At 41.2% G+C, this 18,429-nt stretch overlaps 1 protein-coding gene across 2 annotated transcripts; it reads left to right on the top strand.

Annotated features, from left to right (window-relative positions):
- The first annotated feature begins 1,855 nt into the window (after positions 1–1,855).
- Positions 1,856–17,811, top strand: MATN3 (matrilin 3). 2 transcript variants are annotated; one of them, XM_027750404.2, is made up of 8 exons: positions 1,856–2,050; positions 3,728–4,297; positions 7,782–7,904; positions 8,337–8,459; positions 9,041–9,163; positions 11,019–11,141; positions 15,483–15,590; positions 17,306–17,811. In XM_027750404.2, the coding sequence occupies exons 1-8, from the start codon at positions 1,906–1,908 to the stop codon at positions 17,359–17,361; spliced, it is 1,371 nt and encodes a 456-aa protein (XP_027606205.2). In that variant the 5' UTR covers positions 1,856–1,905; the 3' UTR covers positions 17,362–17,811. The 2 variants fall into 2 exon arrangements, with proteins under 2 accessions (XP_027606205.2, XP_039234655.1); XM_039378721.1 differs by lacking the exon at positions 9,041–9,163.
- Positions 17,812–18,429: the final 618 nt, after the last annotated feature.

Genomic DNA, 18,429 nt, shown 5'->3' with positions numbered 1-18,429 from the left:
TTCAGCAGAAGTCCTCATGTGGGTGGAGAACATGGATTCCTTCTAACACATAAGCCTGTACTAAAGCCTTTGCAGTTCAAGTACTCTGTCATCTTCTACTTGCCTGATTGGTACTTATATATGAGCTGGGAAAAGGGAATTGTACTGGAGGCTTTTAGCCCTCAGGGAAATCTGATGTCTGGAGAGCTCAGGCGTTAAGAGCAGGACAGACACCCAGTAGGACTATATAATTATTTACACTGGAAAATATCCAGCATTGTTGAGATACACCATAACTTCAGAAACGTCCTAAAAAAAGAATAAAAACCAAACCATCTACAAACAACTTTCTACTCTTCCTCTTTTGTGGCAAGAGGGATAAGGAGGTAAAAGATAACTTAGTGATTTTATTTCTGAAGAAAAAAATGGCTTTCTAGTTTGGATTAAATTCTGGATAAAAAGGATTCAAGTTGCTACAGGTTGTTGGTTATTGTCTTTTCAGTGTGTACCTCTGTACATGTTTAAAATTGCTCTGTCATGGCTGTGCTATTGGCAATAGTTTCCCTAGTTTTCCCTTAGGTGCCACCTGTGAGAGCACCTTGAACTGCAGTGGTCTAAGACCATCTTGTGCCACTGTTGTGGCAGTGCCCTGCCCTCCCAGTTACCCTGAAGGGGGTACCTGGAGTACATCCAGGGCTGGCGGCAGCTGTACTTGGTTTTCCAGGTTATGAAGAACTGCATTGGATCTGGACTCCCAGAGAGACTCCAAACCCAGGGGATCTTCAGATGCTGCCAGACGGCTTAAATGGGACTTTGGAAAGGGAGGGGGGGGAGAGGGCCGAGCTGAAAGACCATATGAAACCAAGTCTCCTGAGAAACAGCTGAAACTGTTGGGTGCTACTCAAATATTGATCCCAGAACATGCTCTGCTCTGGATCCATCTGCCCTGAGTGAGTGTCTGTCTGACCACGAGTGGGCACCAGAGGAACTTGGATGTGGGCAGAGAGCTCCTGCCAAGGGGTGGATATTGAGACTTCCCAAGTGGGTGGGTGAGCAGTGTTTGGCAGCAGGAGGCACTGCCTGAAATTCGTCTGATGTGTGTGTCTGTGTATGTGCTGTTGCTGAAAAAACTGCAGCCCCCTGTGGGAGAGGAAAGCCATTGTACTCCCCTGGAGCCATGTCCTGTGGTCTTCCCCTGCATGAAGGGCGGTGGTCCCTCTTCCCTGATGTAGTTTGCAGCCTTTGTGAATGCCGTGGTGGCCTCTTCTACTGTGCAGAACTTGCTGAAGTGCGTCAGTGCCTGCCTGAAACTGTACAGCTGGTGGGTTGGTGGTTCCTCTTCTAAATCGGGGCTTCCTGTTCCCCTTAAGGAGGTGATGGGAGAGAAGATGGTCCTGCAATACAACACGATACAGCTTTGGCAGAGGTGTCTTCTAAAGCCTTGTGCTACAGATCATAGTGGATTCGTGCCCTAAGCCGTGCTCTCTGTTAAAACTCACTGCAGCTTCCCACAGGAACTGGCAGGATTTCCAGTGCCAGGAACCAGACAAAATGCCCATGGTTAAGATTTGGCAACAGGGGAGGCAGCTCCTTGTGCCTCGGTGATCACGCCGTGAGCTTTTTCTCACGTTCTTTGCACATACTGCCCTGGAGCCTGAAGTGCAAAGTTAGTCTGGGCCAGACACTTCCAGTGGAGGAAGAACGGGTGGGTTTGTGCCTCTGCTCCCAGGTTTGAACCGCAGGAACACAACGTTGAGCTTTAATGTTCGTTCGGCTGAGCGCCCGCCAGGGCGGGGAAGCGACAGCCGCCGGCCCTTCCAGGAGACGAGGCGGCGGGTGCGGCCGATGCCACCTCGGTGTTCTCTCCCCTGCCCGTCCTGGCAGCTTTAAAAGCGGGGCCGCGGGCTGGGGGCCGGCGGCGGCACCATGGGGCGAGCGCTCGGCATCCTCGGCACCATGGGGCGAGCGCTCGGCATCCTCGGCTGCTGCCTGGCGTTGGCACTGCCCGCGGCCCCTCGGGGCTCCGCGATCCGCCCGCGCCGGCAGCCGCGCCCCGGCGGCCCCTCCGCAGGTACCGCATCCCGGGGGTGCATCCCGCACCCCTGACCCGCTGCCCCCCGGCCCCACTTGCTCCGCTCTTCGCTCGCTGCTGCCCCGCTGCCGCTCCGGGCACGGCCCTAAAACCCGCATAGCTCTTCCCTACCTGCACTCATTTCCCCGAACAACGTTATTTCAGACTCGTGGAAGGATCACGCTGTTGAAAAAATTTTTTTTTTCCTTAATCTATAAAAGGGAATTCTACCTACAAATCCTGCATTTGGTCTTTTTCTATTTTTCTTTTTCTTTTTTTTTTTTTTTTTTTAGGACAAACCTCGTGTGTCTTTCTTCATGTCTTTAACTACGTGTGCACGTTCCATTTCTTCATATTTTCTCAACTGAGTTATGTAGATTTATATAGAATATACCTGTATGGGATCCTAGATTTGTCTGGTGTCTGGTCTGTTATTCTGTCCAAAGGCAAAATCAACTCTGCTGCTGTGCTTGCTGATGGAATTCGTGCAATTTGATTTTTTTCCCTCTGTTTTCACTTGAACAACAGAAAAAAGTTTTTTAATGCCTTGAAAAAAAGTGCTGTTTTCACCTCTACTTTTAAAAGACTTGTGAAGTGGGTTTGTTTTTTCTTTTTTCATTTCAGCTGGAATGATAAAAGTGAACTTGACAGTAGCCAGGAGAAGTGTGATCCCAAAACTGCTCTCAGGGAGCGAATTCAAACTGAACACCTCATATTTTACTATTTAATGCACTCTTGAGCGAGAATGTCTCTTTTAGAGAAAATACTCTGCTTTTGGGTTGTGTGTTTTTCATAAACCTGCTGCAAATCCAATCTTGATGGTATAAACTAAGTACATGGCACCGTCAGTGTCAGGTCAGGGTATCAGGACAGGGAGGGTACGTTTTGGGTGCCTGCTGTTGCTGTCTTGATTGGTTTTTGTCTTCTTAGAAGTGATGCCTGTCTCTGATCTGAGCTGTGGCTTTTCTGTTCCTAGATTTATATGTCAGTGAGGAATTTTGGAAGCTAGAAGTAAGTGTGTAAATGTCCATTTTTACATGTAAAGTTACTTCATAAGTAATTTCATTTTTCTCTATGCTCTAGAAGCCTTAAAACAGTAACAACTTCTAAAGAGACCTTTATGCATCATCATTTGTGTCTTTTTTCTGTTGGCCTTCATTTCTTCTTGTGTACTTTGGATTGTGAATTACAAAGAGATAATTCCTATTTAGCAAGTTATATTGCTACTATCCTAAAAGATATTAGGATCACTATGTGATCTGGCCAGTTCTTTTGCCATTTTATTTCTTTATCTTATAAAAAGTGGAATTCTGGCTTTATCGTTACAAAAATAAACAGTAAATACATTTATATATAGTTGCTACATCTCTGTTTTGGCTGTTACATGAAAGCCACAACCCTTAAGTTTCAAGGATAGTTAGACATTTTGAGGGTTCAAATGTGCACCTATCCGTTAATCTGTTAATACTTAGAAAAGTTAAATTATTTAATTACTTGTCAAAATTAATATTAAAAAATTTCTAATATGTTGCTCACTATAATTTTAAGCCTCTTCATAAAGAATCAAGCAACATTATCTGGTAGGGGTAGTTTGCCATGGCAGCACTCACTCCTCTTGGGTGAGAGCTCCTATCCTGTGTAGGAGACGACTGAAGAGTTTCCCTTCCTTCTTGACAGACACCACCTGCAAGAACCGGCCCCTGGACCTTGTCTTCATTGTAGACAGTTCCCGTAGTGTCCAACCTGAAGAGTTTGAGAAAGTGAAAGTCTTTCTGTCAGAAATGATTGATACCCTGGATGTTGGGGAAAGGACGACGCGTGTGGCGGTCATGAATTACGCGAGCACTGTCAAGGTGGAGTTCCCCCTCCGGACCTATTTCGACAAAGCCTCTCTGAAGGAGGCTGTGTCTCGCATTGAGCCCTTGTCTGCTGGCACCATGACTGGCCTTGCTATCCAGACTGCTATGGATGAAGTCTTCACCGAGGAAATGGGCACCCGGCCAGCAACCCTCAACATCCCCAAGGTGGTCATTGTTGTGACAGACGGACGGCCACAAGACCAGGTCCAAGAGGTGGCAGCGAGTGCCCGGACAGCTGGCATCGAGATCTACGCGGTTGGGGTGGACCGGGCAGACATGCAGTCCCTGAGGATAATGGCCAGTGAGCCATTAGATGAACATGTCTTCTATGTGGAGACCTACGGTGTGATTGAAAAGCTGACATCAAAATTCAGAGAGACTTTCTGTGGTAAGGGGGCCAGTCCAGGAGGGTAGTGTAATTTGGCTCCTTTTGGCTTCTACTGTGGTTTCGCTCCCTAAGAAAGAAGTTCTTCTTTTTCAGAAGTGTTATGTATCACATCTAAACATTTCCTTTGCCATCCATTGGGTAAACAAGCAAACCCTTTTATTCAGTGGAGACCAAGTAATGACCTTTCATTCTGAATAGCGACCTTACCACATAGGTAACAGACCTGACTTGAGTGGACCTCCTTGTGCAAGTGGTCAGATTTAGTGCCAGAGAAATCACAGCAATCTGGATGGGGTTTGGCTGTGTATATTTATTGACTTATCAAGAGCACACACCAGAGCTCTGCAGGCTGCTCATTTCTTTTCCCATCTCTCTGGGAAGCCAGGAGGGTAGGAATGTGGAGCTGAAGGGCTCCTTATAGGTTCAGAGTAGGAAAGTAAGCTGGCAGGTGAACCACCATGCTGGCTTGAGAAATCTGGTGCAGGATGAAGTGTCCAAGCCCAATGGCAGGTCACCTTGGGACAGGCTTTCACTCATTAGGCACTGCTGTGCTTTTTCAGTGTGCCAGGGTCGCACCTCTCTCTGTTTCTCTGCAACTTGATTTAGACAAGGAACTGTGGGATGGGATGAATTATCTTCGCTCTTTCAGGGCTGGTCTTGGAAAAATGCTGGATGTATTTGGTTTAGGTTAGAACTCCACTGATGTCGCTAGGCCAGAGGGGATGGTTATTGTCATTCATAGAAAAAAAAAATCATCTGGAGTATTTAGAACTGCCTATAGATAGCTGTGACACAGCCCTACTCACAGAATTCACGCCAAATTTTTGACAATTAAGAAACTTGTACAAATCTTGTACAAATCTACTTTGTACAAATAATTGTCAAAAAGTTGGCAATGTGTTACTCTGTTATTTCAGAGCCTTACTAAAAATTACCCCCATACCTTCTGAGTATGTTTTGAGTCAATAGACCTCTTTCTCTAGGTATGAAATAAATGTGTAGGACCATCTGCAGACAGGACAATTTGCCCAATAACTAGCATAGGAAATGCCTTGAGGTTTGGCTTGACACCATGTTGTGCTGCTGATGTGACCAGATCCTCTCTCTGGTAGCTGGAAGTGGGCACAAATACCTACCTAGCTGGACATGTATGTGTGCTGTGAACACAGCACTAATTTTCCACCTATGTTCTTGCCAAAGCAAGTCCTTTCATAGCACCAAAGAAAAATCTCTTGTTCTTAAGAGTAAATTTACTGTTTATTGTGCTGAAGCACAGAAATTATGCCCCTGCAGGGCTGGAGGATAAATCAGAGAGCTCACACATGTACACTTCCGGTGTAACTCCAGAATCTGTGGGTCATGAACAAAGACAGGGCACAAGACATAGTTTTTAAGAAAGTTCCTACAAACCAAATGAATCTAAGAGGGTCTTGTAAGACGGTGTGGTAAACTGGGTCCTTTTCCAGCTCCAGACTGCTTTTTGGTCAGAATTCTGGACTCACCAGTGACAATTTGCTTTTAACAAGGTAAATAAATTTGTTTGTAGGGTGAACTGAAAACAGGAAAACTAATGTTCAGGGGAAAACCAGTTTGCTAAGATCAAGTTCTTGATGCATTGAGAGCATTATTCAATATGAGACCATCCCAGAGATGGAAAATCTTAGCGTTGAATTGCTGTCCAAGTCAGTGGATGTTTGACTTTCCTACCACAAAAATCTGACCATTTGAGTCTGAGCTTCTCACTTATGCTTGAAAATATCACACCACAGATTTTGTTCATAAATGATGGAGATTAATTCTCTTATTCCCAAGGGTGTATCAGAATGAAAAGGTGCTGTCTTGGTTTGAAATTTGTTTTTACCAAAGGAAAATGTTGCCTTGTTTTCAGACATCATAACATGAGAAGGTTCAAGCACTCTTGCTTCTGATTACTTATCTCACCACTGTTGCTTTGGAGTTTGATTTTACAACTCCAAATGTAGTCCATACCCACATTGTAAGTACTACTCTAAGTAAAATCTCAGGTAAAAACATACTTGTCTTCCCATTTTTCTTCTCTTTTGTTTCTTCCTTTCTTTACTTATCGTCCCTGTTTTTTTTCCCCTTCATGTTTTTTAACTCCAATGTTTTTTCCCACTCCTTCCCTCTCCCTTTCCCTTCCCCAATTTAGTAATCTCAAAAGCGTTTAAGTGAGTTTACAGTCTGTGGAGATAAACAAGGGCATCTTTAGGTGACCAAAGAGGCAGCAGATCACTCGAGAAGCAGCTAAATACACTTGAGAAAAACTGGTCAGGAGTTAATTAGCTACATAGTCTGTGAAGGAAAAGACTGTCAACACATACAGTGCATTGCACATTTTGTCTGCCTTGTCACCAGCACACTTATATCAGCTGCATATCCATCATGCTGCTTTCATGTCACTGTTTTGTCTGTTCTCAGGCTGAGACAGCCTTACTGTTTGCTGGGGAATCAGCGGATCCTTGAAAACTGAATTTCATTTTGTACTTTGCAGTTTCAGCTTCTCGGTTGGTTCTCTGAGATTCGGACATTATTTCTGTACTCCCCTTCAATTAGGAGTTTCATGTGCCTGTATAGCTACCTTACTGTAGAGACTTTCCTGCATATCAGCCTTAGGTTTTGACTTCTAAAATCTGATGGGTCAAGGCAGCTGCAGCCCTCACACGCCCCATCTTGCACTGGTGGGTTTCCTTGCTGGCTGATACATACGGGCCTTCATTACACAGACACACTCTTTATTCATGGGAAGACAGTATGTTATCCTGCTGCCTCTGAGTAATTTTTGTGTTCCTTTTGGTCTTGATCCTCTTTCTGTCTCTCCCCTCCCCTCCTCTCCATTCCCCTCTCCTCCCTTCTATTTTCCTCTTCCTCTTCCTCTTCCTCTTCCTCTTCCTCTTCCTCTTCCTTTTCCTTTTCCTTTCCCTTTCCCTTTCCCTTTCCCCTTTCCTCTCAATTAATTTCATTTTGCTTTCCGTTACGTTTCAGTTTACATGGGAGTGTTTTCCAGTGCGCCAACAACTCATAGATCAGGTTCTGTGCCAGTGAACTGAAGTTTGTAAGCCACCAGACAGTGACTGATACATTTTAGCATTATTTCAGCTGGTTGTCTGTAATAGAAAGGACTGCATATAAAAAGCCAGAAGGTCCTTTTCATTACTGATTTCTCATTTCCAGTGAAGTGTTACTAAATGCTTAAAATCTCTCCCTGTTGCACTCTTTTCAATTCATCTTTTCCTCTGCCACCTCAGGTGGTGAGTTATTTCAGTGACATTTATGACCTCTCCCTGTTGGCTACAGAATGATGCAAAGGAGAGCTGTAAGTTTCTGAGACAGTGACACAGCATTGACATTTACTACCACTAATCCTGCAAACAGTGCAAGATGTACTTCTGTAATCATGAATGATTAATGACTGTTTCTTTCCTTTGGGATGACTGAAGTACCTTTCTGTGAATGCCCCTTGTAGCTGTGAATGTGTGTGCCCTCGGGATCCATGACTGCGAGCAGTTCTGTGTGAGGAATGGCAGATCCTACCTCTGTGATTGCTATGAAGGCTACACTCTGAATCCAGATAAGAGAACCTGCTCAGGTATGTTCATTTGGTGAATGTGAGCAACTAGAAAAAAAATTCACTTTTTAACACCATAATTGGGTTTGAGAAGCTACTTGTGTACTTCTGTTGAAACACTGAACATCTATATCTTTTTCAATAATAATAAATCTAGTAATGAATAATGAATAAAAATCTGCTACAAGTAATGGTGAGAAGTAGTTTGTTTCCATCACCATCCTTTTTAATTATGCCTACAGATCCATTCATGAGGGGCAGATGTCAAAACAAAGTCTTCAGATGCAGACACTGTATAGATATTTTCTCCTACCACTTGTTCTAATTCCTTCAATTAGTATTGCCATTTTTGAGCTGACTCCAAATCGAAATATATTAAAAAATGTGACTGTGCACTCCATCTGAACTACTTTTTATTAACAATGAACTGTTTCTCTAACGTGCATCTTGCAGCTGTGGACACGTGTGCGCCGGGAAGGCACGACTGTGATCAGATCTGTGTGAGTAACAACGGATCCTATGTCTGTGACTGCCATGAAGGCTACACCTTGAATCCAGACAAGAAGACTTGCTCAGGTAAGAATTAAAGGCTACTTGAATATATGAAACCCATGGAGATATGGACATGTTTTCTTTGACTTACCCTCATTATTTCTACTTGAAAAATTGCTTATAGACATCAATGCTTAAAACGAGAACTCACCTGTAGACTTTCCCCTTGGTTCCAATAGCAACAAAATTGCAATTTTCTTTATATTTGTTCATTAAAAAATGCAATTTGGCACTTATCTACCATTTCATGATCTTCACAGTATTTCATAAACATTGCTTAGCTGCTTAGTCTGACAGAGGGCAGGTTATTGCTTATCTTGTTTTTTTAGCTTTATCTTTACTGGGAATGTTCAGGACTGTTGGAATTTCTGATGAAAGTAAGAACTGCATGAGATGTGGTATAGTCGTGTCTTGCAGTCCTGGTATCTGCCTTCTCCATTAAATAATTAGTAACTGAATTCAGCTGTCTGCAGCATAATACAATAATGTAGTAGGACACTGGTTGATTTCTAATTAAATTGTAATTATAAGTGTTGAGCATTTAAAACTCTTGAGTGTCTGGGGGAGATTAATAGGTTTCTTTTCTTAACCATGGTTCACCACAGCCATGGATATGTGTGCACCTGGAAGGCATGACTGTGCACAAGTCTGCCTGAGTAACGATGGATCCTACAGCTGTGGCTGCTATGAAGGATACACTCTGAATTCAGACAAGAAGACTTGCTCAGGTAAAATCTGATTAAGGAAATACTGTGTTCAACTAAAAGCAAGTAGCTTTTAAAAATCAGGTTAACTTATGTTATTTCCCTGATAGATTATCCAAGAGTTTATGTACAACTGCTTAAAACACAGGACTACTTTGTTTATTCATATGAACAGTAGTAATTTCAGACCCATGGCTCTTCTACAGTTGTGTGAAGCTTGTATTTGGTAATATTAAAATACCATTTAGCATATCCTTGAGGACTTCATAGTATTTTTACGCCCATGGAGCACAAATTCCCATATCCAGTATGCGATGTGCATTACCCGTGTCAGAAAAGTCTTCAGCAAAGCAGCACGAGGAAATGAGATGAAGGAGAGCAAGGACTGTGCTGGAAGAGAGACTGAAGTCTGTATCATCATGAGTGTGATTGCTCTTTCTGGTGGATGTGTTGAGACCTTAAAAGATACTCCAGTCTTAGAGCTCTAGAGGATGGAGGGAAATGTTCTTTCCCAGTGCTGGTCTCTTGTGGAGAACAGGAGCATAGATGTAGCTGATACTTAAGGGTTTACAAGTAAATATATCGATAATATGTATTCTATATTTTCTTCATGTCATTAGGGTTTGAACTTCACTGTTAATTTCATTGGATGTCTCACTGATGATTTATTTAGAGAAATTCTTTTTTTTCCCTACTTGACTATAATCCTTTTCCTACACACTACATTGTGTGTGACAAAGTGCTGAACTTAAGCTTTCAGTTCCAGGAGGTTCCTAGGAAAATCTCTCCAATTAAGTCACAGGTCTCACATCTCAAAGAGGTGAAGCCAGAGGGCCTCAGTATTTCTTCCTGTTTAGTTTAAGATCTGATTTTGTAAATATGGTGCCTAGGATTAACTCTCACCTGGCATTATAGAGAGGCAATAAACATGTGAGGGAATGTAGATTCACTTAGGCATCCCCTTTGGGAGTCCAATCCAAAGCTTATTTCTTAGCACTGATTCTCCTCCTGCATAGTCAAACTTGAAATTATTTTCCTAATATGCTTGCTTTTTTTCCCTTTTGAATCTCATTTTGCAGTATGCTACTAATGATTTCTCAACCATCCAGGTCTTTGTGATAATTATATCACAAAGACATGCAAAGAATTATGCAAAAATAGTCTAGGTCCAGGAGAGGGTACTTTCCACTTTTCCTTTTCCTTTCCCTTTCCCTTTCCCTCTCTCCCTTTTCTCTGTGTCTTCCTCTCTTTCTCTCTTTCTTTCTTTCTCCTTCCTTTATCCTTCCTTGTGCCTTACTGGGCCTCCTTACTGCAAAGATATCCAAATATAGGAACTCCTTCTCAGCTTGCCCTTTCAGAGCTGACGTGTTAAATTTGGCAGAAAACAGCAGCCTCACACATAAAGTGCCCACTTTGTAACGGGCAGTGGGTGTCATGTCTCTTTTTTTTAGCAGCCACGTATACTTTTCAGTTTATGGTCTTTTGACTCCACAAAACAGTGTCTTCTCCAACTCAATTAGAGCTGAAATAATGCCAAATAGTCTCTTAAAATCCAGATATTTGTTCTCTGAGATTCTGTTGGATAATTGTTTTGTAACTGTGTCCTTGCTAGTTCCATTCCTTTTGCAATCTGTTACAACTGCAAAAAAGTGTTGCCAGTATTCAAAAAATTGTATTAATTTTGTGATGTTGATAGCCAGATAAAAACACAATCTGTATACCCTGCTGTGGTTAATGGCATGGTGACATGCAATAAAAACACCCTGGTTTGAATGTAAATGAAGACACGTTTGCAAATGGGAATTACTATCACCAACTCTAAAGGCTGAAGTTTGGATATTTTGATTAATATTCTTCTCTTCTCAAATGCCTCCCCCAGCTGTTGACGTGTGTGCGCCTGGAAGGCACGACTGTGAGCAGGTCTGTGTGAGAGGTGATCTGTTCTTCTCCTGTGACTGCTACCAAGGCTACACCCTCAACCCAGACAAGAAGACTTGCTCAAGTAAGACCAGATCGCTGTTCCCTTTCCCCTCACAGCCTCCCCAGCCAAATGCATGTGTTGCAATAGCTCTCACTAGCAGGTTAATATATTTGAATCTGTCTGAGAAACTTTCACATGCATTCAGGTGCTACAAGGCAGTTCTATGTCACTCTGCCTTTTCCACTTTGAGCAAAATTCAGAGATGCAAAGAACTTTATTATGCAACAATGCTAGTAACTACTTATCATTCAGTCTTTGTATCTTAGAACTAAGACCTTCACTAATTTATGCAATATTCAGCAAACTCAGAACTGAGAAATAATTGAAGAGTTGGGGTTAGTCATACTTTGCAGTACTGTGGAACCTGTGTACCACCATGCAAGACAGTTTGATGTGGCATCCAACCTTCCAGGCTGAATTTCATGTTTGCTGTTTCTTTCTTTTGCTTCACAGTGACTTTGTGTTACAGTAAAAATGTAACAATTTCAGAAGTGTTTCTTTCCTTCCCAGTCTCCTTACTGTCAAGTTATTGTGTACTGGAAACTTTTCCTAGCATTCCTTTGGAGTTCATATGGCACTTCACATCTGATAGAGTTAGGTAGCTGCAGTCAGAGGGACCAAGGACTGAGGTATCCCTTGTATTAATTAATGTATTTATCCATAGTAAGACAATTAGTTTGTCTCGCTGCTCCAAGACAAGATCAGTTACACATCTCAGTAGTTCCTGGTAAGATTCATACAGGATAGGCTCCCAGCATGGAAAAGCATTGCCATTGGCAAGCATTAAAAAATGTCATCTTGTTTTCTGATAACTGTTCCTCCAAAGTGCATTCTGTAGGAACTGAGGTACATGCACCAGGAACCCATGACTGTGAGCAGGTCTGTGAGTTATGGTGGATCATATACCTGTGATTGCTATGAAGGCTTTACCTTTAATCCAGATAAGAAAACATGCTCAAGTAATAATTTAATGTGGGGGTATTTTTTTCTGAATATGTTTATTTACTGAAGCACCTCTCTTCAATGTGTTAAATCTTTTTAAGCGTTTGAGAAATGTTCCATCAGCTCGCAAGCTCCCTGGAAGTATAATCCCTTTTCATTCTTTTATGACTCTTTCCACTAGTGTTTTGAGCTAGTTTGGTTCTTCTTGTTTAGTTATAGCAGTTACTGTATTTAAAACTACAGATGACTCTTATCTGTCACCATGCATTTAAGGACTCACTGTATTTAAAAATGCAATCTGTTATAATCTGCATTTCCTTATGAAATGGAAATAACTGGGGCATTAGCAAGGTGGGGTTCTGGGGCATCTGTCTCTGGGATGTGGGTCTCAATTGTGTACCAGCATTTGGAGGATGGTGGGGAGCCAGAGGGGAACAGAACTGGTGTAAGAACTATTGCAGTGCTAAACCCTATGTTCTCGTCCACTCCTCCAAGCTCAGTGGGGCAAGCATGAACTGTTGTCTCTTCAGATGGGCAATAATGGCATCAAATATTGGCCGAACCTGATGTAGATAAGTTAAGTTGGGTTGGCAGGGATCTCAAAAGGTACCTAGTCTGACCTCTGGTTCAGAGCAGGAATAACTCGCCATCACATCAAGTAGCCAAAGACTCTATGTGAGAGCACAGTTATAAAATAGGTGGATATAGCCAAACACCATCTGCAAAAATAATGATTTCTTGTTGGTCTGGACTTAAACACAAATGCAGTGTAAAAACACAACTTTAGAGTGTTTTGTATGACTTTTTGGGCATCCCAGTGGCAACGGGAATGTCCCATATTTTGAATATCAAATACTGGAAGACTCTCAATTTCACAGAAGGACTGAAGAAGAATTCAGAGTACGCTTGGACAATTGCCAAAGTTGGTTGGAAAAGTAATTTTGTTGAAATAGACAAAATCCAAGGAGGATCTGTATCTGTCATTGGAGAATTTAAATGAGACATAAAAAAATTAACTGGCAGTTGGCTGGAAACCAACCATGTTGGTGTGATGTTTTGAACTGGCCTTCATCCAGCTGTCTCTTGAACAGCTCTTCTTTGTACATTGACCATAAAGCCAGTGGAATGTTCCAAAGAAGAGAGCTGAACAAATACAGGTCCACTGGAATCAAGGAGACACCAGTTTCAACACTGGCTCTAAGACATATGAATTTCTGCACTGCTAGAAATGAATCTGTTCATTTCCTGCAAAATGGCAATATCGATGGCATGATTGATAACCAAAAAAAAAGGAGCCAAACCAATTCAGAACAAAAGAGAAGCGTATCCAGATACAATATTCCCATTGCTTCCTTGTTACAGCACTTTGTTTAACATTTATCAGTTATGCATTTATATATCTACAGAAAAAATAAATGAATAATCTGTTGTCATTGCCTTTGCAAGCAATGTAAAAAAAATACGTGAAGAGACAGGTATTACATACAGGTAATACCTCTTGATAACTCGTTGAGAGTGTATTTCATAACTGTAGGCCCTCTTTTAAGAAGTCTTTGCCTTTGGATACTTATTATTCTGGTCTCAGAGGTAGATGGTTATCTCACTACAGTACCTGTGCTGCAGTAGCTGTTGATATGTTTGTTCTCAGCCTGCAGCAAGTGGTGCAGCCTTAACTTATTTACTTTATGTAGTAGGTGAGGTTAAGTTGCCTTTCATGCAGCTAAGAACTCACAGCCATCAGCTGATGCCTGACATTATTATACCACAATGAAATTATCATCTCTCTGAACCCTAGGTTTTTTGTGAATTATGGAGAAAAGGGAATTCTTGAGGACAGCTGAGGCTGCTCCCCTGTTAGTCTGGAAGACTGAGGTCAAGACCTAGGAAAGATTCAATGGAACTATAGTGGAGTATGACATTACTTGTTTTCTCTTTCTTAAGAGACTGGTGACTTCTCTATCACACTAACTGGCTCCTCCAGTGATATTGCTGTGCCTTTCTACTAGATTTTAAATTCACTTGGGCCTATTAGAATGATGTCATTCCCTACATCTATATTTATGTGACATTGGAATGGATTTGTGCCCACACCTCTTGAACCAAAAAAGATACTCCCTATGCATACATATTGCCAATGTTAGAGACAAAGAGTACTTGTGGGGTAATACACATTGATGATTTAGCTGAACTTCTGATGCAGAGTATTTAAAATTAATACACAAGCTCCTGCTTTCATTTTTTGGTATTATTTACCAAGAGGTAAATTCAATTCTTCTAGTTCCTTCCCAAGCTGAGACTTATGTATCTAAATTCTACCCACATCTCAGAAACTGATGCAAAGCAATGAATTTCTGGCACTGACCTACTCTTTGTGTCTAAAATCACTATGTGCCTTCTTGCTTGGCTTAAAAACTCCTGGAGGCTTAACTTTGGACTAATGCATTCTCAGAAGTCTTGTGTTTGGGAGTGATGGGTACACCAAATGTCACTACAATACAGCTTTGACAGGGCAGCAACCGTGATTTTGTATAAATAGATTTAGATTCTCTTAAATATATTTAGATATGAGGAAAAAATCCCTTACTGTGAGAGTTGTGAGGCACTGGAACAGGTTGCCCAGAGAAGCTGTGGATGACCCATCCTTGCAAGTGTTCAAGGTGGGTTTATGTGGGGTTTTAAGCAATCTGGTCTAGTGAAAGGTGTCCCTGCCCGTGGCAGGTGGTTGGACTAGATGACCTTTAAAGGTCCTTTCCAACCCAAACCATTTCATCATAGAATCATTCCTCTGAGGAGAAGCACAACAAGGTAGTCATGACCTTAAATACATCCAAGTGAATAGATTTTGTTTACAGTGATGCCAGTGGCCTTCCTGAGTGGATAGTCTGATGGTCGAAGTACTGCTTCCAAGATGGAGACCTGGACTGCAGGTTCTTCTCAGTCTGCATCACCTGAACACATTCATTCTACTTCCCAGGGTGCCCTACTTTTTCACATGGGGATATTCTGGATGAGAGGGAGAGATAACAGGTGAAGGGAAGATTCACCCTAGTCTAGCAATTAGAGCTGATGCGGTAGGTTAGTTGGTCCCTGCACCCATGCCCCTTTTTATATTTTACTCAATAATGGTCTAATTTAAAAAGTGCAGAGGATCCAGGTAGGCAGGAAAGGAAGTCCCTGTTCTGCCTCCTTCTTCATTAGAGTCAAGCTCTCTCTTTCCTGTCCTGGACTATGACACTCAGGTCTCTGGCTGCACACCAGCCCCTATTCACTGCCATCCCTCTGTCCCAACTGCCCTGGGTTGCAGTGCTTTATGTAGTCTTACAGCATGAGTTCGATTCCTTTTGCAGAATCAAGCATTTTCTTGGGATTTAAATGGTCAGAAATTGTAATAAATACTCTAAATGCTGTGTTCTCTCTTAGGAGCCATAACGAGCAGTCTCGTAACAACTGAAGAGTCCTGTAAGTGTGAGGCCATAGCTGCCCTCCAGGACTCGGTCACCTCACGCCTTGAAGCTCTGTCCACAAAATATATCCTTTTTCTTACCTGAGCTCCTGCATTCAGCACTTTACTGGTATTTTAGAGGTAGCTGTTTTGATATAAACCAGGGAAGAAATATCCCTCAAAAGAGAAAGTATTTTCCATGTGATTTTAGAAAAATTATGGAAAAAAATCTTGGTTGTTGCAAACACCACTATGTTTTCACATTTCACTGAAGAGTGTATCATGACACAGATATAACAAATATATATGGCCACATCCCCTAGACTACATATGCCATGTTGAACATCAAGCACTGATCTATTTATAATTCTTCCAGATGACTTTTACTGTTACAACAAATGCTCACTTTTGAGCGCTCCTGTTATGTCCCAAAACTTTAGAGACAACTTCACAGTGTGACAAGAGTCCTCTTAGGTGTGGTATTCCTCTGAATCCCATCTGCAGAGGCAGGCACTGTCCCAAGTGATTTTCATGCACCTTCTGTTCTGTGAAAATGTGCAAGCCTATTAATAACCAGCTCCTGGGATACAGAAAAATGGGAGAGCTGCAATGCAGGATGCCGAGAAGTGTGGTCAGCTCCCAGATTCAACATTCCACACACATGTGGGAGAAAAATACCCAAACAACATACAAAAAGAAAGCGGTGAACTCTGTGGTATGACACAAACCTGAATGCTGGAATAAATGCCCTCAGATGGCATGGCAGGAGCTAATAACTGGAATTTAAAGTTGAACAAGCTGTGGTCCATCCTAAGCCATAATTTTTAAAGTGAGAGTGGTTGTTCACTTACAATTTACCAAAAATTGTGGCAGATTTTCCTTGCTGGAAATTTTTGAAACTGCATTTTTTTTTCCTGTAAAAGGTGCTCTTGTTCAAAGAGGGATTGATTTAGAGGAGTGTTATGTCAGTGGTAGTCATCCTGATCCCCAGGGCTTCAAAGAAGTATGGGCCATTTAGGATTAATCAGAGAAGGAGAGCAAACTAGTAAGTTTTAGACATGAATTCATAATTTAGACAGATAAAAGAATTTTTCAGTTTGCCAAAGTTTCTGGAAGTCAAATCAAAACTTCTGCCAAGGACAAAAGGCTTTCCCAGAGCTTGAATAAATTCAAAGTTATTTTTATGAGATCTAATTGCAAATCTCTCTTCTTGCACTGTATTTGGAGTTCAGTTTATCTGCCTGGGAAAATCGAAGGAAAGACTGATTTTTTTGGATTATAATATATATTTCTGGGAATCTAAGTAGTTAAAAGTGAACAGTAAGATAATTAAACCTGTAATGTCATCTTAGAAGTAGCATGTCCTTCAGAGATCAATTTTTCTGCCTCAAGAGCTAATGCTAAGCAAAAAAATGCAGTGGTTTCAAGTTAGGATTTTACCTGATTATAAGAATAGAGGCTTCCTTTCAGAGTTTTTCTTTGATAGGCCATTCGTATCCCTAGCATCATTTCAAGACAACCTGGAAAACACAGCACAGACAATCATCTGTCTCTTCTCAGCCTGGAATGTCACTTGGTCCAATTCCTTCTAAGAAGTGAGGGTTGTTGAGATTATTTGGGAAGATGCCAGACCTTGACAGCTCTCTAAAATGTTTTGAAATCTGTGGTTCAAGCATGTATTGACCTCATCTAGAAAACAGATTGTGTGTTGAAATGTGTGTTGAAAATGCAGCAATGAGAAAGATTAAAAATAAAACAAACCCTATAGCCATCTATTTTATTGCCCTTAACAACTGGCCACTAGATGAAGTGTCTGAGAAGCTGCGGGCGTATCAAGACAGACAGCAGGTTGTCTGAGTTATCCTTCTGCTTGATTTTAAAATAATCTTTCAGAATCAAACCTTTTTGTAGTTTTTTGCTTTACTTTATTGCACAGCTTACAAAACAGGAGTTGGTTTGTTATTGTTGACAAGTGCCAAGAAGACTTCATGAAGAAAACAGTCTTGAAAATACAGTGACCCTGAGGATCTTCATGTACAGTCACTTCATAGCCATAACACTACACCTGCTGTGCTTCAGTTCGTACTGCAAGTAGTGCAGCAGATACTGCTTTTCTGCAGTAACTGCATTTTTTAGTCTCTTACTTCTAAGTAAATACAGAAAAAATGAATGGATACAGTATATCACATTATATAAAACTGTGAAATGGCAGGACAGAGAGAAAAAAACGTGCCTATGTCTTTTGTCTGTTAAATGGAAAAGTTGGGATCTTGTAACTTATTTTAATAAAATACAGTATGATACGCACATTGATGTTGGAAGTGTTTTTGTATACAACTTAAAAGATGTGTGTTATGAAATAAAGGGTTTAAAAAAACAAAGAAACAAAACCTCAAAGGTAAAGGAGGCATAAATGGGAGAAATTCACAGAATTAAACAGGATACTGTCCCCAAGTCACATAGTTGGAAAAAGAAGCATTTGATTTTAAAACCTACAAGTACTTATTAATATAGGTAAAAGGTTTAACAGTAATTCCAAGCATTAAAAATGTTGTTAACATTCAGAATGGTAACAGATATCCTCCAATTTAAGGTTTTTATCCTGCAAGATTTACTTATTAGTCAATTATTAGTTATTATTAGTTAATCATTCCTGTTGTCATACCAAGGACTTTACTGAGACTACTTGTGTCTATTGTGCTTGTAGAAGAAAACACACAAGCTAACAATTAAAAAAATTAATTGTGAAAGGAATCTACTACTTTTGTACACTGGCATTTATAATAATCCAAATGCTTTAGAATCTATATTTAAATTTAGAGTCAAAACTATGATTAAGTTTTTTTAATCAAAAAATTCCAACATATTTTGTAGAGCCTTGCAATATAATTACATAAAATATCTGGTAACTGGTTTGCCAAGGAC

This window comes from Pipra filicauda, unplaced genomic scaffold (assembly GCF_003945595.2).
Source record: "Pipra filicauda isolate LSUMZ 115617 unplaced genomic scaffold, ASM394559v2 scaffold144_size1929842_pilon, whole genome shotgun sequence".
Taxonomy (NCBI): domain Eukaryota; kingdom Metazoa; phylum Chordata; class Aves; order Passeriformes; family Pipridae; genus Pipra; species Pipra filicauda.
The sequence above is the reverse complement of the archived record's forward strand: the minus strand, read 5'-3'. Positions and strand labels throughout refer to the sequence as shown.

What these genes read in the sequence shown, in the direction of transcription:
- MATN3 (XM_027750404.2), top strand. Translation starts at nt 1,906, where the DNA reads ATGGGGCGAGCGCTCGGCATCCTCGGCACCATGGGGCGAGCGCTCGGC. An exon ending in CCCCGGCGGCCCCTCCGCAG is followed by an intron (nt 2,051 to 3,727) that starts GTACCGCATCCC and finishes CCTTCTTGACAG; the next exon opens with ACACCACCTGCAAGAACCGG. An exon ending in ATTCAGAGAGACTTTCTGTG is followed by an intron (nt 4,298 to 7,781) that starts GTAAGGGGGCCA and finishes TGCCCCTTGTAG; the next exon opens with CTGTGAATGTGTGTGCCCTC.